Source organism: Moschus berezovskii, chromosome 13 (genome assembly GCF_049115385.1).
Source record: "Moschus berezovskii isolate FMDL1 chromosome 13, NW_MosBer_1.0, whole genome shotgun sequence".
Taxonomy (NCBI): domain Eukaryota; kingdom Metazoa; phylum Chordata; class Mammalia; order Artiodactyla; family Moschidae; genus Moschus; species Moschus berezovskii.
Window position 1 is genome coordinate 52,414,413 of NC_142472.1, and position 25,096 is coordinate 52,439,508.

General features: G+C 49.6%; 1 protein-coding gene across 5 annotated transcripts in view; it reads right to left on the reverse strand.

Annotated features, from left to right (window-relative positions):
• Window positions 1–25,096, reverse strand: part of SPATA13 (spermatogenesis associated 13) — a 111,602-nt gene that overhangs the window by 41,458 nt on the left and 45,048 nt on the right. For 3 of the 5 annotated variants that reach the window (XM_055426373.2, XM_055426371.2, XM_055426372.2), the window contains 3 exons: window positions 17,659–19,236; window positions 4,179–4,544; window positions 2,137–2,281 (listed from right to left, as the gene is read on the reverse strand). In XM_055426373.2, coding sequence (XP_055282348.2) covers window positions 2,137–2,281; window positions 4,179–4,544; window positions 17,659–19,083 — 1,936 coding nt within the window. In that variant the 5' untranslated portion in view covers window positions 19,084–19,236. Of the gene's footprint in view, window positions 1–2,136; window positions 2,282–4,178; window positions 4,545–17,658; window positions 19,237–25,096 lie in introns of those variants that run through there. The other 2 variants (XM_088842688.1, XM_088842690.1) reach the window with 2 other exon arrangements.

Sequence of the window (25,096 nt, forward strand, 5' to 3'; positions counted from 1 at the left end):
GTTAGGGCACCATGTGAAGATGAAGGCAGAGACCAGGGAGATACAGCCAGACGCCGAGCTCAGGGGACCCGAGGCTGCCAGGAGTCAAGAAACAGCAGAGGGTCCCCACCTCAGGCCTCGGAAGGAAACCACCCTGCTTCCAGCCTCCAGAGTGGAGACAATTCTGTCCTGCTGCTGAAGGGACCCAGTTTGTGTTACTCTGTGACGGCAGCCCTAGTGAATAAAACAATATATGTGTGACTTTATTTCGTTTTTTCCCTCACTTTTCTCACATTACAGTGATCACTTTCCCCGTTGTTACTGACTTTTTTCTGATGATGTTGTAACCTGTTTTGAAGCAGTCACCCATAGACGCCGGGTTCACTATTCCACCGAAAGTGGACACTTGCTTCAACTTCTTTCCATCACAAGTAACGCTGGGAAGGACATTGTGCACTCAGAGCCTTTTCTCTCCTTGTAACAACTTTCCTGAGCTACATCACCAGATGCTGACGACTGGGTGGGACAGAAAGGACTGCTGAGCAGAAGGATGACTGACAATGCATTTGTTACCGGGGTCCCCAGGGCAGTGGGTTTGAGTTCTGGGTGGAACAAGCACTGCCGTGTGGAAAGGAAAGGAAGGAGGTTCTGGGCAGAGTGAGGGTGTGAGCCGGATGGTGGGTAGGAGAGCGGGCGGGAGGGCAGGTGGGCGGGCGGCAGAGCCTGCGAACTCCTTACGGGGCTGGGACTTTATTCCAGTAACCACAGGGAAGTTCGCAGGGAAACAGCAGCAAGAACCAAACAGGAATAGGCGCTCAGAACCAGTGTGGATGGCAGCCTGGCCCGAGGAGAGGCAGGGCCCTGGGATGAGGGTGGGGGCGCGACCCAGGGGCCCCACCTGCTTGGCTGAGAGGATACAAATCAAGAGATGCTCGAAAGCTTCCTCGGCCCCCAGCCGCCTGCCAATTGCTCTTTCTTGTCGCCCTGTCTGATGAGAGTTCAGACTGGGTTCCTCCTGGGGTAGAAACCAGGCCACCCAATGGTGGGAGAGGAGGGTACAATTCCTCAGCCATGTGGTCAGGCCGATCACTCAGCCCCAGGCGGGGACCTCCCAGGACACGCTCCCAGGATAACCATTTCCGGTCACTTCTCCACTCACCCTGGTGCCTCCTCCCACTCCCTGAAATCTAAGTGACCTTCAAGTCTCCAGAAACGACACTCTTTAAATCCCACCCCTTAATGTGGTTCTGGTCACGACCGTCACATAGAGGGCGTGCCCACCAGCTGGCGAGGCCTCCGAGCGCCCCGTCCCTCACTCACACTCACGTGCGAGGCTCGTCCTCAAAGACAAGACGGAAAAAGCCAGCACTGAAGCTCTCCGGTGGCTAGCCGTCCACTGTCTCTATTTAAAGAGTCAGCACAGCTCAGTGGTTAAAAACATGGGCCTGCAATGAAAATTCTACCTGATTGTAGATTCAAGTCCCTGCTCTGCCACTTCCTGGGTGGTTTATCTATTTACACTTGGGGTTTCTGATCTGTAAAGCGAGGATTACAAGAGCATCCGCCCAGCACAGAGTTGACATCAGATGAATTAATCCTCAGAGCACATGGGAGGGCGTCTGCCCCACAAAACTGCCTGTCCGATCCCTGCCCGTGTGCTGGCCAGGCCACTGTCCAACCAGCGGGCTGGCTCAGATATCGGTGTCCATGCTCAGGAACCTAAAGTCACGTCGGCAAGTGTTCACTGGGTAAGCCCCAGGCTGGCATATGCATGGCTCTATTAGATAAAGTCTTCCATACATATACCATCTATTAGATAAACAGTACGGGTGAATCTCAAACTCTCAGGAAGAGCTTTCAGAGGGGTAAGACAAATCCCCAGGAGCCCATTCATGGTCAGATCACCACAGCAGGAACCCAGGACCCAGACGTCTCAAGGTCAAGGTCACTGAGATGACGCAGAGCCCATAGGGCACCTTCTCTGGACAGGGGTGCCAGGCCTACCCCTGCAAGGGCGGCTCTGACACCCAGTGGGCCCTCCCAACCCTGGGCCCAGGGCAGGCCAGACAGGAGCAACACACTGGACTCCTGGATTGAGCAACGACTCCACACCCGCCTCCGGGAGACAGACCTGCCCAGGGAGACTGTGAGACTCACCGTTGGATGCTCTCAGGTGCCGCCGGCGTCCCACGCGGTCCAGCCCAATGGGGGTGCTCTGGGAGAAGGCGCAGGGCCGCAGGCGGGCTGACACCGCCCTGTAGGGTGGCACCTGGTGTGCGGGCACAGGCGGCCGGGCGGCAGGCTGCAGAGGAAAGGAGGGGCGGTGAGGAGAGGCAGGAAGTGGGGATGGGAGTCTCGAAGCTCCAGGTCACGGCTGCACAGGCTCAAGGGCAACCTTCCTCCAAAGCGGAAACCCAGGGCAGACCCCCAGGGTGTCAGGTTTCCAGCCACCGGTCAAGACACACCTGGGGGGACATTCAGGAAAGACCACGGTGGAGGAAGGGACGGCCCCCACCCACACGCATCCAGCAGCACCCCCAGGGAAGTTGAGGCGGTGCCAGTGACTGAGGCCCGTGACAGTTCCTTCCCACACTCCCCACCCACCCCCCCACACACAACACACACACACACACACCCGCAGGCAGGGACCAGCATCTGTGGAACACAGTTCTTGTTCACCTTAACTAACAGGGCAGTGAGCTTTGTCTAAAAGGAGAGTTGGTTTTCCACCAATTTAGAACCATCTATAGCCCCTGGGATCTTCCATATGAGTCAACCCTAAAACGACACCGAAGCCATGTTGGTCCATGCTTTCCATAGGCTTTCTCAGTATTTCTCTACCCAGTTCCCTAAACAAGCTTAGAGGGCAGAAAATTATCTTACTATGCTCCTTTTGGATGCTCTGAAGTGGAAAACTGTCTTAAGTGCTTAGATCACCCCTAGACTGTGTTTCACGTTAGAAGAGATTTGCTTCCATTCAGAATCATTTCCTGTGATACCATGGTGAGGACAGCCACCTTCAGAATTATTTCCTTGCATGTAGAGCATCTCAACACAACAAAAAGTCTGCAGTATTCTTCAACATAATCTGCTTTCACCTTAACTGAATTCACATTAGTTCAATTAAGCAAGAGATTTTGGGGGTATTTGCTATAAATAAGCACTGTGCCGAGGTTACAGGGAGAATGGAAACAGAAAATCCAATACCAATATATTACTGCTCTTTCAAGAGAATGTATGGGTTATTTAGGGCTTCCCTGGTGGCTCAGGTGGTAAAGAATCTGCCTGCAATGCAGGAGACATGGGTTTGATCCCTGAGTTGGGAAGATCTACTGGAGAAGGGAATGGCAACCCACTCTAGTATTCTTGCCTGGAAAATCCCATGGACAGAGGAGCCTGGTGAGCTACAGCCCACGGGGTCACAAAGAGTAGGACACAGCTGAGTGACTAACATTTTCACTTTCTTCCTGAGTTATTTATGATATCAACTAGTAAGTTAAAAAAAAGAAAACTGAAACCCACACTTACTCATGTGAACACTTTACCATGGCTGGGATAAGACCTCACCAAATATAAACTCCTGAATGGGGGCCTTTGTTTAAATGTTTGTATCCTCAAAGGGCTTTCTGGGTAATTGATAAGTATTTGTTGAATTTGGGGGCCTTTATTTAAATGTTGGTATCCTCAAAGGGCTTTCTGGGAAATTGATGAGTATTTGGTGAATTGCTAAAATATACTAAGGAAATAATATTAAGATTTTAATCAACTGTCAAAACTGTTACAAAGCTGCACCTGACATGTAAAGAGTAATAAAATGGCGAAAAAAATTACTTTCTCATCTAGAAAAAAATCAATCTTCTTGTCTTTACATTTTAGGGATAAGCAGCATTTTCTTTCCAGATTTCTTCTTTGAAGAAGCTCACTAAATATGCACGGCTACTTTCCCCAGACGATTCAGAATAAACAGCAAACCAGTTTCACATATTATCTGAGATCCCAGAAAGACAGAAGATTAGTCAGAGCCATCCAAATGTCAGTGGGTTAGTTCTAATTCATGCATGTTTTCAGAGTCAGGAAGAAAGGCTGTGAGCAGATGACGCCATCCCCAAGGCAGAGAGAAGAAAGGAAAACGTGTCTGGGAAGTCTGCAGTGAGAGGACAGAGGCCGGGAGGCTCTGGGGGCAGCACGCCTGGTCTTACTTGGGGTAGGAGGGTTTCCCCCTCTTCCGTCTGGCTGCTCCCATAGAAGCCGACCCCACCAATCACAGAGATGGGGCGTCTTCTTGGGCCCCCCTGGGGACAGCCCCCAGCAGGAGTCTGGTCTGCAGGGTCCGTGGGGGCCACGCTGGGCTGGTGGTCACTGTCCGCAGTGTCCTCTTTCTGGGGGTCCACGGCGATCGAGTCTTCTGGGATAGACAGACTTCGGGCAACCAGCTGGCCATAGTCAGAGAGTGGTCGGGGCCGCGACCTCCTCCCAGACCCCAGTCTCCTTCTGGGGATCCTCTGAGCCTCCGTCCTCTCTTCCTCCGGTGGGGGAGCCTGCCTCCAGGACCCCTCGGTCACAACCTTTTCAAATGCGAACAAGTTAGGTAAGGGTGATATCCAGGAAGGTAAAGAAAACAAGCCCCCTCCCCTCCCCACCAAGTTGACTGTGTGCCAGAAAGACATGACTGAAACATAGATGAGAAGAAGCAAACCTGTCTTTAATTGGTGGCCTAATTAAAACCCTAATTTCAGTAGTGATGTTTGTGACGCGTGATGAACCATCATAAAAGATACTAAGAAAATCAGCGCCCACTTGCTTATTTTTGTTTCTGTTTTCACTAGTCTAGGGAGGTGGATCAAAAAAGGATTTCCTGCAATTTATGTCAAAGAATATTCTGCCCATGTTTTCCTCTAAGAGATTTATAATATCCGGCCTAACACTGAAGTCTTGAACCCATTTTGTGTTTATTTTTGTGTGTGATGTTAGGGATTGTACAACATGAAGTTGTACAGTTTTCCAAGTACCACATATTCAAGAGATTGTCTTTTCTCCATTGTATGTTTTTGCCTCCTTTGTCGTAGATTAATTGACCATGGGCATGTGGGTTTATTTCTGGACTTTCTAACCTGTTCTATTGATTGACATTTCTGGCTTTGTGCCAGTACCATACTGTTTTGATTACTGTAGCTTTGTAGTATACTGTTACACAACAAAGGAAACCATAAAGAAAATGAAAAGACAACCCTCATAATGGGAGAAAATATTTGCAAAAGAGGCAACTGAGCAGTTAATCTCCGAAATAAACAAACAGCTCATTCAGCTCAATGCAAAAATACCCAATCAGAAAATGGGTGAGAGTGAAATAAACATTTCTCTAAAGAAGACATACATACAGACAAAAAGCTCATGAAAGGATGCTCCACATCACTCATTATTAGAGAAATGCAAACCAAAACTAAAATGAGGTAACACCTCATACCAATCAGAATTCCTATCATCAAGAAATATACAAAAAATCAATGTCAGAGAAGGTGTAGAGAAAAAGGAACCTTCCTACACTGTTGGTGGGAATGTAACTTGGTGAAGTCACTATGCAGAACAGTATGGAGGTTCCTTAATAAACTAAAAACAGGGCTGCCATATGATCCTGCAATCCCACTCCTGAGCATATATCCAGACAACACTATAATTCAAAAAGATACATTCTCCCCAATATTCACTGAAGCACTATTTACAATAACCAAGACATGGAAACAACCCAAATGTCCATCAAAAGAGGAATGGATAAAGATGTAGTACATATACATTAATACAACAGAGTATTACTCAGCCTTAAAAAGAATGAAATAATGCCATCTGCAGCAACATGGATGGACCTAGAGATTATCAAAAGTGAAGTCAGTCAGACAGAGAAAGACAAGTATCATATGATACCACTTATATGTGGAATTTAAAAAAAGGGTACAAATGAAGTTACCTACAAAAGAGAAATAAGAGTGACAGATGTAGAAAACAAACTTATGGTTACCAGGAGATAAGGGGAGACAGGGATAAATCGGGAGATTGTGACTGACAGACATACACTGCCGCTGATGCTGCTTAGTCACTTTAGTCATGTCCAACTCTGTGTGACCCCATGGACTGCAGCCTGCCAGGCTCCTCTGTCCATGAGATTCTCCAGGCAAGAATACTGGAGTGAGTTGCCACGCCCTCCTCCAGGGGATCTTCCCAACTCAGAGATGGAACCCGGATCTCCTGCATTGCAGGCAGAGTCTTTACCACTGAGCCACCAGGGAAGCTCATATACACACTGCTATATATAAAACAGATTAAATAATAAAGCTCAGGTAATGCAGGCCTGCAGGAGAAATGGCCCGGAGGCTGCATTTGCTATCCAAGGCGCCCTCTCTCAGCAGGTTCACAGACAATGTGTCTTAAGGGGACTGAGTCTGGGCTGCTGCTTGGCCCAACACTTGGGGACTTGGTCTGATGGGGCAAGCACTAAACCAGATCAGCCTACTAACCAGATGGGTGTGCCTGAAAGAGTCACCACTAACCTCTCAGGATCTCAGATTCCAGACCAGACAACCCCACAGGTGGAGAGTCTGCCACCCAGAAATCGATGACACTTCCCAAGTTCTCAAGTGACTGTTTCAGAGGCAATGCCATGTACTAGGAGAACCCCGAAGGTGTGGGAGTGGGCAGACTTCTGTTTAGTCTGCCTGGCCCGGAGTTGGCTCTGTGGCCTCAGGCTTCAGCCACTGCTCCCGTCTGGGTCCTGGGAGGACAAAGTGCAACCGTGGGGATCAGGGTTCCCGCCCACCTCACCCTGGTGAGTCACTGCTCTCAAAGAGCCATGCGGGAGAACAGCCACTGGGCTCAGCCCACAGACCTTCCACGTCTGGGCTCAGAGCAAGCAGCGGTCCCTAGGAGCCTGGTGCCTTCAGCCCCTCCGTCCCGAGACACTGTGTGACCACTTGAAAATAAAACAGAACCCCACCCAGGGAGGGCTGGAACAATCAGGCAAGTCATGAGATGGCAGGGCAGGCAGAGAGGCCACTCTGGTTGATGTTTCCCTACCCCCAAACCCCCAGAGCCCTGCCCTAAGGACTGGCCCAATGAACCCCGCCGCTTGCCAATCAGTGTGGCAACTGACACCTGAAAGGCAGGTCATGTACTTTTAATCTGAGACCCAGGGAAGTCCGGTGACTTGCTCAGGGTCACGCAGCCAGTCAGCAGCAACAGACACCAGGTGTGGTCTTGTAACCTGTCCCCACTATGTCACGACGTGCCCATATGCCAAGTCGTTGTTTAGTCCCTCAGTCTGGCCCTCGAGGGTTGTTGTTGAGCCCACCAGGCTCCTTTGTCCAAGGGATTTCCCAGGCAAATACTGGAGTGGGTTGCCATTTCTTTCCCCAGATATACCAAGTCACCTCTGCTCAGAAAGCAGTGGGCTCTGGCAAACTCCACTCCCTTCTGACCTGCCAGTTCGATTTTTACAGCCCGGACGTCTATGTCCAATTCAAGTCACCATGGACGGGGTCCAGAACGCACCATGGCGAATAAACACCACTATAAGCTACAGACACGTAAGAACAGGCTTTCCTTTTACCTGAAAGCAGGAGAACTCAGTTGTCATAAATCCCTTCCCTTCCTTGCAAGGAAAAGGTATTCTTTTCCTTCCAACCAGGGAAGACTGACTCTTATCACTGAGAGGAGAAGCCCTCAGCTAAACAGACACTGGCACAAAACTAGCCCGTCTCCCACCTGTTCTACAGGGCCCTCATCTTTCCTAAAAGTCACTCATTTTCCATAAATGGCTTTTCCTAGCTCTTTCCCCTGTTAAGATGCCCTAATCACTTCCTGCAGTCACAGTTTTCTGTGAACTCCCACTTACTCACATGAATAAGAGTCGACTTTTGTCAGTTTAATTTGCATACCTCCAGTAAAACAACATAAGAGGGTGTATTAAAACATTTTCCTCTGACGCCACGGGAAAATATGAGAATAACTGTGGAAAAGTTTGTATTATTATTATTTTGCAGTATGTACATATAAAAAACAGGCTATTATGGGTTGTTTAATTCATTTACTAAATCAAACAGCACAGACAATTTAAGTACACGGTGAGAATAAACTCGTTTATATCATCATCCTGTGATAAAAAGGTTCAGAAACAGCATGCTAGAAAAAACAGAAGTACAGAAAAATTGCAGACAATAAACTGACCACAAATCTACATGCAGTTGTTGTTGGGTTTTTTTGTTTTTGCACTTATGCAACCTGCTTTCCTCATTGATATAGAAAAGAAAAAACAGACAGACAGACAGACGGGTTTAGGAAAACCAGTGGCTGTCTTAGATGATCAGGTAACAAATCCTTCTGAGAGCAAACACGCTCCAGGAAGTGATGGGGGCAGGTGAAAGGAAGGTGTGCAGAGGCAGGAAATGAGACGCTGGCTCCTTTATGCTCATGCCCACAGGGCAGCTCGGGGAGAACAAGCTGTGGCTCTGCTTTGACACCGTGCAGCCTCGCCAGAGACAGGAAAGGAGAGAGCTCGCCTTCTGGGTGGTGCAGAATTGTAATACATAAAACCAAAATGTACACTACTCAAAGTAGAAGCCCAGAGGGAGAGAGGGACAGATGGGGGAAAACCCCTCAGACTGCAGCTCACATCCGAACAGCGAGGCTTTGACAGAAGACTTATTCCTTGCAAGACACGTGTGAAGTGTCCCGCAAATTCTAAAACTGAATCATTGAGCAAACTTTACGTGCTTCTAAAATACAGCCATCCAAGGGACACAGCTTTGATTGCAACTCTTCCTAGAACTACAGACACCAGCGAGCCAAGACCTACCCCAACTCTGCCGCAGGCAGTGGCCCCCAGACGCTCTGAAGAACAGCAGGTAACCACATCCATGTTCTCCAAGAGTGTTCCCTTGCTTTAGAAACACTCTTTTTGAGTGTAGGTGGCCGGGCCGGAGCGCCACCCGGTCCACCTTCTCACAGTCCAGCAGCTCAGCGCAGAACCAGCCAGGGCTCAGAAAGCCTGACCTAGAGCTGCCAATTCACACCCGTCATCAACGTCTGTACACAGATGTGTGTGTGGCCTCATTAACCCTTGCTTCCCGGCACAGTTTTAAGTACTTTCCCTAGGCTGTGGGAAGAAAGCTGGATATGGAATCAAATGAGAAACACTGCTGACTCTGTGTGTACGTGCTCAGTCGTGTCCGACTCTCTGTGACCCCACGGACTGTACCCGCCAAGCTCCTCTGTCCATGGAAATTCTCCAGGCAAGAACACTGGAGTGGGTTGCCATTTCCTTCTCCTGGGAATCTTCCTCACCCAGGAATCAAACCTGCATCTCCTGCATTGGCAGGTGGGTTCTATACCTCTGAGCCACTTGGGAAGCCCTCAAAAGAGAAACACGTGAGCAATTAATGCTTTCTCTCTCCCTGGAGAGTGCAGCGCTGGTGTTACAGACTTCAGTTGTCCTGACAGGTGTAAAACTGATGATCAAATGTGCTGAAAAGAGTCTGTGAGCCTATGGCCTTTGTAACTTGTTTGATGGGCAGAATAGGTAATTCATTAAAAATGCAAATATTAACATTCACGCAGACACAATTTACTACCAATCACGCAGTTCTCTGAGCATAAAAAGACCCTTACTGATAACTATGAAAAATCTGGACTCTTGACGTCTCCCCTCCCCTGCCTTCATAATAATCATTCAGAGGTATTCCATTTGGGGGACTTAACACCCCCCGCACACACACTGTCCTACCATCTCTGAATCAACAGCAGCACAATGCAAGAGCTGACTCACTGGAAAAGGCCCTGATGCTGGGAAAGATTGAGGGCTGAAGGAGAAGAGTGGGACAGAGGATGAGACGGTTGGATGGCATCGCTGAGTCAACGGACGTGAGTCTGAGCAAACTCCAGGGAAGCCTGGTGTGCTGCAGTCCATGGAGTCACAAAGAGTCGGACACAACCGAGCGACTGAACAACAAAAACAACAAAACGAACAGCAAAGGGCTGGACGTGACTGAACAACAAAAGTGTTCCAAGATCAAGAACCGCGTTTTAGAGCTGAACGTGACAGAAGCCTACTGTTCTTCCAAACCTTCTTGGACAGGAGACCTTGTGGATGCCGTCTGAGCTCCTCTGTACACAGGAGGAGAGGAATCAGGATGAGGGGAAGGAGGCAGGGAGGCAGGGCTCGGCTTCCTCTCTGGGGAGAGTGATGAGGACGGTGTCTGTGCTCCCAGCACCAGTGCACTTCAAGCCAGTTAGCAGCACAGTCACGCCACTCAACAGCCCCGAATGCCTGGAGAATCCAGGAAACCAAGGTTTTCTGGATTAGAACACAGAACAGCACCTTCACAAACATGCCTGCCTCTGTGTTTCAGCTGAGGAGATCTCAGGCACGCCTAACTCCTCCCCGTCCCTCTCCAGCCACCTCCACCCACGTGATGACTATGTTCTGCCATCATTCAGTCTCAGAAGGGATATGTTCACAGCTCTCGTAGAAGCAGTAACCCTCTTCTGTGTCTCTCATCTACTCTCCATCCTAAGAGGAGCGTGGCTAAGACTCTCCTAAGACTCTCACTAAGACACACATCAGATCATGGCTGGCGGTTCAAAACCTCATCCTATGTGCTTTACCAGCTCCAGCTTCACCAGCCACACCAAACAGCTCACTGTTCACCACACGTTATCTGACGCAATTGGAAATGAGGGAACGGCTGCTCCCTCCACTATATCTTTTTGCCCCTGTCCACCTGGAAATTTCATCCTTCAACTTTCAATTGAAGTATCACTTCCTGCAAGAAAACCTCATAAATTCCCCTGGGCTCTAAGTTCTGTTTTCTGTGGCTCTGTTAAAACCACTGCTATATTTTTATAGGCTTGATTTATTTATCTGGGTGTCTCATGATAGCAGCTACTAACATTCTTTCCAAAAGATCTGATGCTATCATCACATCCCCAAAGTCTGCAGTCTGGGAAATCAGTAGTTAGAAACCTTCATGAACGGTTGAGGGATGAATGGGGATAAAGGAGCAAATAAGTGAGCAGTTCTGGGTGTCCAGGAAGCAGTTCTCACCCTACATCCAGACATGACTTTATAAAAAGAACTCAGGGAGGGGGGGTGTCAGAAAAAGAAGGACACAACTTTCCCAGGATTCTTTCTTTTCGGCAACTCTCACTGATGATGACTAGATCTGTCACCCCTCCTTTAAAGGGACAAGAGTCTAGCCAGTGAACTTGATTGGTCAAGTAAACCCTGAGCCTGATGAGATGGCTGTTCACCAAGAACACCCAGGTTAAGAGTCTGGGGCTGTGGGTACAGGGATCACGGGAGGGAAGGCAAGACCAGGAGTGGCACCTGGTGTTTCATGAGGATCTAACGTGGATGCTGCAAAAGATTTCCAGTGTGCTTAATTCAAAACTTGCAGTATAAGTATTTCAGATGAATAATCTATGCCTCAGAAAGAACAAATCCAGACGTGCAGTGGAACCGTGCTGTAAGTAAACATATGACACATTTATGCCATATATCAGGGAGTGGATCAGTCACACACTGTGTCCAAGGGCCGCCAGACCTTCCAGACACAGCGGGGCTCTAGCCTCTGAGCCACAGGCCCACCACTGTCCACACAGCTTCCTCTCCTGTGCCATCGAGTGATGCACCCAAACTGCCAGGAGAGGGATGAAATGAAGGTCCTCAGTGAGTGGCCCGGCCCACCCCAAGCTGCCAACTCCACCCAGAAAATCAAGAGGAAGGACTCTGCTCTGGTCAAGGACCTGCGGAGGTAGGAGGTAGTCCAAGCTCCGTGGCAAGGATGCTGGATGTGGGGACAAGAGAAAATGGTGAGGAAGCGTGCAGACGGGTTGACGCCAGCATCTCAAAACTGGCCTTCACTGATCCCATCTCATTTAATCCTAAAAGCCATACAGTGGATATTTTAAATTGTTTTACAGATAAGAAAGATGAAAGGATTTCACCAAAGACTGGGAAACCAGAAATGGTCAGAATGTGTTTGCATGCGGGTCCCAGCAGAGGCTCCCCAGGCTCTGGTCCCCCTGGAGGCCCAGCTCCAGGCCCAGCCACAGGGCTTGGGAGGGGACAGTATCCTCTCCAGGCCTCAGTTTACCCAGCGTCTAAAGCAAACCCCAAAATGCTGACCTTGAGAGGGCGGCTGAGAAGGACCTTTATTAACTGAACAAATCAGATAAACAGAGGTTGCTATGCATACTTTTAGTTGGATGAGTCAATGACATTTTTAGAGCTCCAATGTGAACTGGTAAAATTCCAGGCACTCCCCCCCTCTTCGAAGGGGGAGTAGCCATTGATGGTCAACATATTTTAGACCAAATGCTATACCACCATTCATTCTGGCTTGAAAGGTTTTAAAGCCATTTCTGGGAACCAGCGTTTGTACTCTACAGAGGTTCATGTCCAGTTGATAACAGACTTCAGCGGAGACACCAGGGTTACAAGTCATATTTAACTCTTTCAGGAGGTAATGCCTCTCCTTCCTGAACCAGGAGTTAGCTCGACAGAGCTGGAAGAGAAACGCCCAAACCTAACCCACAGGACATCAGGACCGCGACAAGTCTGGCTGAGAAAGGAGGTGTCTACCCTCGGTGCCTGAGTTTTCCCTGTGGGCCCTGTTCCAGGCCCAGGTCACAGCTCTGAGGTACACGCTTCAGCTGAGGCTCTGTGCCCTTACTGTGCATCTTGGCTGGGCCCATTCCAGACCCAGAGAAACTCTGGCTGGAAGGTGGAAAGTGATTTGCACAGTTTCACTGGTCTGTACTGAAGAGCCTGACTGAAGGCGGCAATTTTAACGAACAATGAATCTGGTAACAGCTAACATTTATGCTTTGTTATTAGTAGTAATAATATCAATAAAAATAACACTATAGTTTTAATTATACGGTAAATAATATGACAAAATAAAACAAAAATTTATAATGTATATAGAACATAAATGCTATATGCTAATGATACTAATATTAAAACCATATATGTTTAAAATATAAAACATATAAAACAATACATGCTAATGATATTAACAATAAAGATATTAAGCTAAGCAATCTTAAGGTACTGTGAGCACATTTCGGGCACTGTGGTGTCTTTTTAAAGAATATTTATGTGTTTAGTTAAATGTATACTTTTGTGTTTAGCTGTGTGTATACTTTCGTGTTTAGCTGTGTGTACACTTTCGTGTTTAGCTGTGTGTACACTTATGTGTTTAGCTGTGTGTACACTTTCGTGTTTAGCTGTGTGTATACTTTCGTGTTTAGCTGTGTTCGTGTTTAGCTGTGTGTACACTTTCGTGTTTAGCTGTGTGTGTACACTTTCGTGTTTAGCTGTGTGTACACTTTCGTGTTTAGCTGTGTGTACACTTTCGTGTTTAGCTGTGTGTACACTTTCGTGTTTAGCTGTGTGTACACTTTCGTGTTTAGCTGTGTGTGTACACTTTCGTGTTTAGCTGTGTGTACATTTTCGTGTTTAGCTGTGTGTACACTTTCGTGTTTAGCTGTGTGTGTACACTTTCGTGTTTAGCTGTGTGTACACTTTCGTGTTTAGCTGTGTGTACACTTTTGTGTTTAGCTGTGTGTACACTTTCGTGTTTAGCTGTGTGTGTACACTTTTGTGTTTAGCTGTGTGTACACTTTTGTGTTTAGCTGTGTTTGGCCACGCTGGGTCTTTGTTGTTGCGAGTGCCGTTTCACTCTCTGTCCTTCCTCATGTCCTGGGTCTCCTCCCAATGCTTCAAAGCCCTGTTACCTCTGAGATCTCTGCGGCAATAAATTCCAATAGCTTTCTCTCTGGTCATCTTTCTCCCCAGTTCTCTTTTTTAGAGACGGTGGATTAACTTCTCAAACACACAGTTCTGAGCTCGGCCCTTCTCTATTCAAAGACATCTCTGATCCCTCAATGCTTATCAAGTAACATACAGATTCTTTATATGGAATCCAAGAACTCACAGTCTGAAGCTAATGATTTCAGCTTGACCGGCATGGCTCCCCGACACCAAATCAAACTGTTGTGTCCTGTTCTATGAAATCACATAAAACCTCTGTGCCTCTGACAGTTGAACCGCTCCACTTCCACCCCATAACTACCAGCAGAAATCTCACCTTCTTCAAACCCAATCTGATCACGCCTATCAAGCCTGCCTGGATTTGGTGTGTGGGTAAGAGCTACAACCCTTGTGAGATCCCTCAGCATCACGGTTTTACCCCTGTCGTGGGACTTAGATGCATCTTAGGTCATCAACCGTCTCCCCAACATCACCCACTGTTCCTCAGAGCTACATCTGAGTGTGCAGAACCTGATGGGAACTTGGCAATTTGATCCATAAGGGTGAAACACGGTGGGTGTCAAAATCAGTTCGAGAAAACACTGACCTTACCTGGCCCCTGTCTGAAGGAGTCAGGTCAATCTAGGATGGAGAAATCGCAAAAGCAGAGTGAACAGCAGACCACGACGGCCGCTGGGAAGCACGGGGCCGAGCGTTTACCACATAATTTCCTTGGTTCTCACAGATCTCCAAGACAGAGGGAGCTGTCCCGTGCTCTACCCTTACGGTGTTTAAGGGTCTGCCCAATGCTGGGCATCTTTCAAAGGGCAAACTAAAAGTCTGAAGCTCCCTGTAAGGAGTTACAGTGGATTCTCATCACTTGAAAGAGTTCATCTGTGGCACATGCAGCACCACCAGGAACTAGGGCATCCTTTCTGCAGGACCAAGGACAGGGCCCCAAATTCAGCCAGTGAACTACCGGGTGACACCAGCACCACACCCTGTGCCCGCGCCCTTATGAGGGAACAGGTATAAACGCTCAGCGGCATTTTCAACCAAATAACAATCTCAGCTTCATTCCCCAGGTCATCGTTGTTACAACAACGTTTACCACTAGGTGGCAGGAGTACAACGCCATGGAGGTGACTTGGGGACACACAGTCTTGTTCCACTATGTGCAGTTTTTCGAAGATTGTCACTTTTATTTCTAAATGATTCTAAGTTAAAAAGTTATTCTCCTTTATTTAAAACTGCATAATAATAAGCATTTTAACTATCATAAAATGTACAGCTTTCAATCTTTTAAAATTTAACAATAACCATAGCTCAAGCTAGCTTTAAACATCTAAGTGGAATCATACATACGACGTACGTACTAAGTTGCTTCAGTCATGTTCAACTCTTGGTGACCCCACAGACTGTAGCCCTCCAGGCTCCTCTGTCCATGGGATTCTCCAGGCAATACTGGAGTGGGTTGCCATACCCTCCTCCAAGGGATCTTCTGGACCCAGGGGTTGAATCCACATCTCTTGTGTCTCCTGCACGGGCAGGCAGGTTCTTGACTACTAGCTCCACCTGGGAAGCCCACAAGTGGAACCATACTATCAATAGACTAAGAAAATAACACAGTGTACATTAAAATATAGTAAAGACTGACAGTTTTATTGTGGCTATATAAGATTGACAAATACTGCTTCTAACCCAGAAAGATTGGAATTGCTGCATTTTAAAGCAAGGTGCTTTCTGGTTTGTTTGCTTCATTTTGCTTGTACTTTGCTTCTAAATGACAAAATAAAAGAGAAGGTTTCCTGTTATATTTTACAAGTACTTCTCTGCAAGTAACACCGAAGATTACCAGCATACACAACGTAAATTGGGCAAAATCAGTCTTTTCTCTGTTTGACGTTTACTTTAACAAGCACGTATAAGAGGAAGCTTGATGTGTTACATGAGAATTTTGCAGAAATGAATGCAACCTAAAAATGTAACAAACATCTTAAAGAAAATCTGTAGCATTATCAATATGCATGCACTATGAACTACTTGTGTCCTTCTTTCTCTCATCAGTGATCCCCTGTGGGTAGAAACTAAGTGCCATAAACTAAGAACAGCAAAGATAAATGTGAAATTGTATAATGGTCAAAAATTACCCTGGGAAGTGAATAAGTTAAAAACTAACTCCTGAATATATTTAATTAATATGTGCTCAGGAATAAAATACTTTAATGGCTTTTTAAAAATTATTATTAATTTTGTTAAACAGAAAATGAAGTCTCCACCTTTAACACAAAGAACCTCTTGACCACAGCAAATCCCTCCCTTGAGGAGGAGGGGGGTGTCCTAAACTATCAGTATGGCAGGACGGGATACTTGGTGTAAGGAATTACTGGTCATCTCATCAACCAGGCAGAAGTAAAGCCCAGACTGGCTCAGACCTTGATGGATAACACAACCCATAGCAGAGGCAGGACTCTTCCCTTGGCTGGCACTGAGTCCCATTTCCTTACAACTGCTACACGGACTCCTTTTACGAATATGCAAATGAGCAAGTGGTCATCAACAAACAGGACCTCTGGAAGACAGATTGGCCCCGAGGTCTCCATGCAAGCCTAGATCCAGAAAAAGTGAGGCAGTCTCACTCTCTGGCTACCCAGGGACCTGTGAGGCGGACTTAGATCTCCTGAAAGTGATCTGTGGTAAGGCCCCCTTTCTAAGGCTCCCTATAATGCAGAGTTTACAAAATAGTTCAGAGGCTGCCCTGGCTTCCAAGTTTGCTGCATCATCACACTCTCTGAAGGCATGAAGGCAAAACTGAGGTCCTCTCTGGGGGCCGGTGGGAAGGAACCACTGCTTGCATAATTTATACCTGTGATATAGTCTAGCTTCCCTGGTGGCTCAGTGGTAAAGAATCTGCCTGCCAATACAGGAGGCATGGGTTCGATTCCTGGATGGGGACGATCCTTTGGAGAAGGAAATGTCAGCCCACTCCAGTATTTTTGCCTGGAGAATCCCATGAACAGAGGAGCCTGGTGGGCTACAGTCCATGGGGTCGCAAAGAGTTGGACACAACTGAGTAACTGAACAAAAACCACACAGTCTAGGAGCTTATGGGGAAAATCCTTTGCCATACAGACACAAGCATGCATCTCCTCTGCTCTCAGCTCTGGAGAACGTTACTGAATGCATTTATAGAGTAGAAATTACACAGTAAGGCTGCCTGGATCCTTGACAGGAAATGAAAAGAACATTGCTCTTGGAGCCTTGACAGTTATTAGTGAATTTGATTCATGAGATGCTTGTGTTCTACTCTAAAAATAAGTACAAGAACCATCATAAAAATTTCTCTGAGCTATCATCACTCAGGGTTGACAGGTGTAACAGCGCACGTTTCTAATTCACTCTTGGGAAATGAAGCCGACTTAGAACATGTAATGGTCTCTTAACAAAGAATCTCATTCACACGAACTCTGTTGAAAAGGGCATCGAAACAGTTTAAAGCAGAAGAAGGAAGCTCGTAATAATAATAATGTCTCGAAGATTAGAATTTTGAGAGCCCCTGTTAGCTGCATGGAGTACAGGAGAGATGCCTTCAACTTTTCTCCCAAATCTAGCTCAGAGCTGGGCTCATCTCTCCTGGAGGAACTGTGTGGTATAAATGCCACCTCCGGGAGCCCCACACAACAGCAATACATTTCACAAGAAAGAGAGAGATTACTCCTTAACCTGAGAAACAGCAACCGAAGACGACCTCTGAAAGCAACACAGCTCGGGAGTGCTGACTCCAGGCAGGTGAAGGGACCACCTGTGCCCATCTCAGTGGGAGGAGGGTGGTGCTGACAGGCACCTGTCGTGCTTGGCAGGCCACCAAAGATCCTTACCTCTTCTGTCTTGTCTTCTGGACCGTCTGCCCCTCCAAGGCTGGGCTGAGCGTGGCTGCCGGCGCCGCTGTCCTCCCTGCCCTGGTCACAGGTGGTTGGCACGGCCTCCTGGGAGGACCCCTCGGCCCTTTCCTCGCTGTCCGCTGAGCTCAGGGACAGCGCGCTGACACTGTTGGGACACTTGGCACTCGCTGCATCGGGGCTCCGAGGGCTAGGGGGCTTGGGCGTGGTGGGCCTCAGAGGCCCGAGAGGGTGCTCAGGCTCCGAGGGAAACCGGTCGCCAGGTCCCGGTTCGTCGCAGTCTCTGTCCGACATCTCCCGGGCCGGTGGGCTGGACGGAGAGTCCTGGGAGCGAGGAGCGGCACCTCCTGGGACCGCTGCCATGGACGGTCCACCTGCACCCACTGGGCCTGGGTCTTGGGGCTCCACACGACCCCGTCCGCACACCTCGGGGCCGGCAGCCGCGCGGCGGGAGTAGTCATCATGCAGCTGGCTGAGCGGCCGCGGCCCGGGCGCTGCGCTCCCGGGGTCCCCAGTCCGGCCAGCCGTGCCACCCCCCGCGAGGCGGAGCACGCGAGTCAGGTCCGGCACCCGCAGCGGGCTCCTCCAGCGCCTGGGCCTCGTGGGGGCCCCGCCCGAGCTGTCAGAGTCAGCGGACGAGCCGCTCAGCGTCCTGCGGGGCCCCCGGCCGTCCTGCGCGCCCCGCAGCTCGGCCAAATGCGAGGCGGACTTCCTTCGGAAGGAGCTCTTCCCGAGGAAGGTCAGGCTGTCGGTGCTCTTGCTGCGCCGGCAGACACCGTTCCGCTCAGGCTCGCGCGCTGGGGGCTCCGGGGCCTCGCACGCCGCTGGCCCGGGGGGCTCCGGGTCGAGGAGGCGGATGCGCCCCAGGCCGTAGGCACGACGGAGGCTCCGTGACCGGAGGGCACCACGCGCGAAGCCGTCGTCCGGTTCCTCGGGGTCCGAGCCGTCGGAGGCGAAGCCGGGCCCAGGGAGACACTTGCCCGCAGGGGCCCCCGCCACCGCACCGTTGGGGATGGACTTGCCCAGGTCGCGTTCCGAGGTTCCCTCCTTCGCCGTATCCCACCCCTCCCGGTTCTGAATGCCCTGGAGGACCGAGGACTTAAGTTTTTTGAAAGAGCCCATTTTCCGGAAGGAGGCCAGGGCGTTCCACGTGGACGAGCTGCCCACGAGGCCGGCGGGCCGGGGCCGCTCGCGGTCGGCGCGCGTCCTGCCCGGGCCGGCAGAGAAGAGGCGCAGGATGCGGGCCGGGCTGAGCCGCGCCTCCCGGGCGCCTGCACCGCCGCCGCCGCCGCTACAGGCGCCGTTGCGGCACGCTGGGTGGGTCCCCATGCCAGGGTCCTTGGGGTCAGAAATGGAACCAGGGACTGCAGCTCCGCGCCCGTGGCCGTTCTGTGCGGTGGTCATGTTCTCGGGGCCGGGGGCCCGCGGGCGCAGGTCAGCGCGGCTCAGACCCACGCGCGCCTCGATGTCCCCCGGCCCCACTCGCAGGCCTTCTTCCTGGGGGCCTCCGGCCTGGCCTTCCCGCCCGCCGTGCACATTGGACTCCGCGGTCACCGCCTGCAGCAGAAACAAAGCAGGGAGTTAGCCCCATCATGCCAAGAAGAACCTCCATCAGCGAAGACTTAGCTGTTTTGTTTAGGAGTTGCTAACAGAAAACCATGCCTGCCGATCACATAAAAACTATTTTCAATTACTATTAATAAAATGTTATTTTTTCCTCCTAATTCATAAATGAAAAGGGAAGAATGCAAACTTTGCCTATGGGTTGTGCATTCCTTATGATGGTAAACTCTGAAATCCACCGGCACTTGCTTCAAGAAAACTTGAAAAACCGCTAGAATGAAAAAGCCAAGGCGTAGTTCGAGATTGTGTCTTCTCGTTATTCAAAATAGAAGACATCATCAGTTGCCTCTCACACACACACACACACTCCAACAATATTCCAAAATAGCACAGGGAAACTTGGACCAGGTTCAAATTAACAGAGCTCATAGGAGGCGAGTGTTTAGTACACAGGAGTCCTCAAGCAAGGAGTTGTGATGTCAAGACAATGAGCTGCGTATTGTCTACAAAATACCCCAAACTCCACCAGAGCAGGAGGGACCAAGCTGACTTGACCTGAGGTCAGGCTCTGGGAAGGAAACCACATTAGAGGGGCCTCGGACCACAGACGGTAACTGGCTGGGGGAGTACAGAGAGTTCAGGGTAATACTGAACTATGAGAAATCCGGACACACAAATTCACATCAAACCAATAGCGCGCCCTGTCCTTCCTCCCTCAGCCCAGAAGCCCACCGCACAGTGTCTGCTCTCCCCAGTGAGCATGCAGCTCCATGGCCTCTGCCCATCAGGCCAGCCCAGCCTTCCCAGCGAGGGAGCATGGCTGCCCTGCTCTCAGTGAAGGATCAGTGATGGAATCGGGGGGGTGCTCATCATGGTTTACCAAGCACGTGCATGTCAGACCCCCGCGTGAGGTGCTTCAGAAACAACATGGCACTGGCCAACCTACAAAGTCAACAGGACTACCCCTGTTTTATGCACCATCAGATGGACGCCTGGGCAGGTTAGGGAAGTCACCTGAGGATCCCACATCTCTCCCACCCCAAAGGCTATGCTCTTCTCCACTGCTTCAAGCTAGGATTTCAACACAGGCATCCGACTCCAAGCTCAATGGCTCATGACATTGTTCAGTCTCTCAGCTGTGTCCGACTCTTGGCGACCCATGGACTGCAGTACGCCAGGCTTCCCTGTCCTTCACCATCTCCTGGAGCTTACTCCTGTGACAGAGCCAGTGGCAGCCTGTGCAGAAGTAAATGGCTCTCTCTCCAGGATGATTTAAAAGACGCTGACAACCCTAAGCACCTCCCTCACATTCTGTCACAGCCCAGGCCCAAAGCGTGCCCGTCCCAGAGCCAGCCCTGAGATCCGAGAACGGTCTGTCAATTGTTGCTGTTGTTCAGTCACTCAGTTGCATCCAACTCTTGGCGACCCCATGGACTGCAGTACGCCAGGCTTCCCTGCCCTTCACCATCTCCCAGAGCTTACTCAAACTCACGTCCATCGAGTCGGTGATGCCATCCAACCACCTCATCCTCTGTCGTCCCCTTCTCCTCCTGCCTTCAATCTTTCCCAGCAACAGGGTCTTTTCAAATGAGTCACTTCTTTGCATCAGGTGGCCAAAGTATTGGAGTTTCAGCTTCAACATCAGTCCTTCCAATGAATATTCAGGACTGATTTCCTTTAGGATGAGTCGAAGGCACTCTCAAGAATCTTCTCTAACACCACAGTTCAAAAGCATCTTCTCTGGTGCTCAGCTTTCCTTATGGTCCAGCTCTCACATCCATACACGACTACTGGAAAAACCATAGCCTTGACTATATAAGCCTTTGTCGGCAAAGTGATGTTTCTGCTTTTTAATATGCTATCTTGGTTTGTCATAACTTTTCTTCCAAGGAGCAAGTGTCTTGATTTTATGGTTGCAGTCACTGTCCACAGTGAGCTAACCCTGACCTAAGTCAGGTCCTGGAAGTCCTTATGACACAAGTCAAGACCAATATTCTGAGGGGCTTCCCTTGTGGCTCAGCTGGTAAAGAATCTGCCTGCAATGTGGGAAACATGGGTTCAATCCCTGGGTTGGAAGGATCCCTGGAGAAGGGAAAAGCTACCCACTCCAGTATTCTGGCCTGGAGAATTCCATGGACTGTATAGTCCAGGGTTGCAAATATATTCTGAAGACAACGTTAAAGGTAGAAGAGAAGGAGCAAGGTGTATACAGACCTTGAGGTCGGGTCCTAATCTGGCAAAACCCTCTCACATGCAGAAAAAAATCTGACCTCATGCAGAGATCTCCTCTGCTGCTCCACTCCAGATTCTGACAGGTTCGTCTTCCTTTGCCCCTAGCTTGTGCCCACTGAGGGGAATTCCCAGGGAGAATCATAGTTAAAGGGTTGATTCCATCTGGGACCAGGGAGACTCCACAGATGCAGACCCGGGAGCCTCTCTGAGGTCCACTTACCCAGCTCCCTTCATCAGAAGATGGCTTCTGAGGTCTACTGTTCAAACAGAGAGGTGAGGGGCCTGAAGAGCCGGGGGCTGCATCTGAATCAACCGTATCAGCAACATCCCGACTCACCCTGGCACCAAGGCTGGATACAAAATCTAGCACCAGCCGCAGAATGAACCTAACACCCAGCATCACCCACCCACCTACTCTGGGAGGAACAGGCATTGTGGCTGTTGCTGCTTCTCACAATCTTGAAGCAGACAGCTTACGTCTACTTCCATGTCCAGTCATAGGCAATGACCGCACGGTAGGTAATAAAAAGGGACCTGTTATGAGCTGCAGAAGAGCAGACAGTATCCCCCCCTGTAATCTGGCTGGACGAAGACAATGTCTCGACACCACAACCAGAGGGCGCCCTAAGACCTTCTGTAACCAAGGACCCACGGGTGAAGCGGATCCTAAGGGCTCAAGGGGTGCAGGGAAGCCTTGCTTTCATGATGGGTGGTTTGAGAATGTTCCATGGAGGACCGGGGCCAGGCCTAGGTCTAAACTGTCGCCTGAATCTTGAGTAAAGCCATTTCTGTCATCCGTGCTTCAGCACCACCTATCAAATAAGAGATGCAGACATGTATGTGTATCTCTGCTGGCCTGTGGGAGGTGGGCAGGATCCATGATAAATTCAAGGTGGTGACATGGCAATGGCCCGTTCTGGGGGGTCTAGCACAGGTACAGGAAGCCGTTGGCCCACAGATGGGGGTTCCTCCAGGCTATGGGACTCTGAGGCGAAACCATAAAGTTCTTTGCAAACCAAGATGACAGATGACCCTACACTAAGGAGAACAGCTGGAAGGATGGCTTGATGAAATAGTGGAAACTCGGTAAAAACAGCTGTAGAAAAGCCTAACCCTTCCTTCAGTTCAGTTCAGTTCAGTCGCTCAGTCGTATCCGACTCTTTGCGACCCCATGAATCACAGCACGCCAGGCCTCCCTGTCCATCACCAACTCCCGGAGTTCACTCAAACTCATGTCCATCGAGTCGGTGATGCCATCCAGCCATCTCATTCTCTGTCGTCCCCTTCTTCTCCTGCCCACAATCCCTCCTGTCATCAAGTCAAACACTTTAAGAGTATCTGCAGGTGTCACCTTTGAGAAGCCATTGCTGATTCCCTAAGGTGAATTAAACCCCTTCCTCTGTGGGTTCCAGATGTTGTTGTTCAGTCGCTCAGTCGTGTCCGACTCTGCGACCCCATGGACTGTAGCCCGCCAGGCTCCTCTGTCCATGGGACTTCCCAGGCAAGAATACTGGAGTGGGTTGCCATTTCCTCCTCCAGGGGATCTACCTGGCCCAGAGATCAAACCTGTGCCTCCTACATTGGCAGGCAGGTTCTTTACCACTGAGCCACCCGGGAAGCCCAGGCAGCTCACCAAATGGCTTTACCAAAGCGTATTCTAATGATATGTATTTATATTTATCACTTTAATGGGTTCATGTGGCTGCCTTCAGAACAAGACTGCTTAACTCTTTGGGAGTAAGCACTGCGATTTGCATAATTATTCAAGTTTATATGGATGTGAATTTTGTATCCGTCATCCTGCCTTACTAATATCTGTACCAACAACTCATCATTACATGCCACCATGTTATTCCAATAAGAATATGTTCAAATTTTTACAACACTAAAAAGTGTGCCCTTAAAGCGTTATGTAAGTTTCAGGATCCAGTAAAATACATGTGTATCTGAGTTTCTAACTGGTCAACACACTTCTTAAAAGACCAGTGACTTAGTATTCTATGAACAACGTGATTGTTGTCTGTTGCTTGGAACGAAACTGAAAATCACGGAAAAAAGCTTTTCCTGGAATTTCCGAGTAACATACCAACTTGCATTATTTAGAACTAATACTTTGACCTCTATTCAGTAACAAGGGCTGCAATTCAATCAGTGGTTTTGTAGCCAGTCTTGTAAATTACGGGAGCTCAGCCAGAGATATTTATGAACAGAGCTACAAGAAAGAATTTTAGATGGGAATATTGTGAAATCCATTGTCTACCAGCTGGATTCTGGACCGAATGAACTTTAGAAGGGAACATTTCTTTTCATTCGTAATGAGAATTCTCTGAAAACAACCATGATCAGTAATTTTTAAATAAGAACTTGTACTCGAATTTGAAATTCAGGAACATATACCAGGCTCACATACAAATAAGGAGGTTTTCGTAACACGTTAGGGTAATTTATAGAAAATGCGACACTGGAAGAAAACCCAGAAATCTGGATGCTCAGGGGTGAACGCACGGAGCCCTGAGTCACAGCACAGCACAGAGACCAGGACCCGCCGTGCAGTCACGACAGTGAAGGGGCAGCCCTGGCAGCAGGGGACCCGGCTCCAGCCCCAGCACTGCCACGTGCTGGCCAAACCCCAGGGTCATCCCAGCCCTCTTCCTTTCCCTTCCCATCTCGGTGGTTTGGCCTGAGGTTTGGAGAATTTCAACAGTCCTGGCCTTGCCGCAGCTCTAATACCTCCACCGGAATGGCTAGCTACCCTGATCAGTCTCCTGTCCTACAGTCTGACTCACTCGCCCCCCAGCCACAGTGTCCTTCCCATGTGCAAACGGACAGGCACCACTGCATCAAGTGTCACTGGCTGCCCCTGGACCTCAGAAAGAGTTGCATCACAGCCCACCCCGCCACACCTTCCCTCTAGGAATGCTGACACTCACAGTGACCCCTCCTCGCGCTATGATGCTCTGGGCCACTTCCTTGCCGGCTCTTGGAGCCATTCGCAGCCATTCTTGTCTGTGTTGGGAAACCACAGTCCCCATGCTCTCCTGACCAATGGCTTCCGGCCATGTAGGCCAGTGGGTGGGGCCGTGGGAGACACCGAGAGTGGGGTGAAGGGAGACGCAGGGTTTCCCCTCTGCTCGGGTCTTGGCCCAGGCTTGTTCAGCCCTCCTTGGCTCCCACGCCTGCTGGGGTCCCCGCCTGTCTGAGCCCCCATCTAAGGGCCTCACTCCTAAGCAGGGGGGCCAGCACCTGGTCCCACATTTCTCTCCAGCCTTGGGAGGCAGCACCTTCCCGCTGCTGTCCGCCTGAGCTCTTCTGGCTTCTCTCGTTTCTCAGCCGAGTAAGAGGATCCTCTATTAGCTTCTCTTTTTGGAATACCTGAGGATGCTTCTCCTTTCCTGACAGACATGTGCTCTGCCTAACTATCTTTAACTCAAATCAGCTCTTTCTCGGGAGCCACGGTCTCCTTCCTCCCAACTCATACGCCCCCCAGTCCTCAGGGGGACCCCACGTGCACCGCCATTCCAGCCCTCGCCACGCTGCTCTGCAGCTCTGGACCCTGTCTGCTCGCTCCACGACACTCTGACGAGGCTGAGAGGCAGAAACTAGATCTTACTGAACTTTGTGT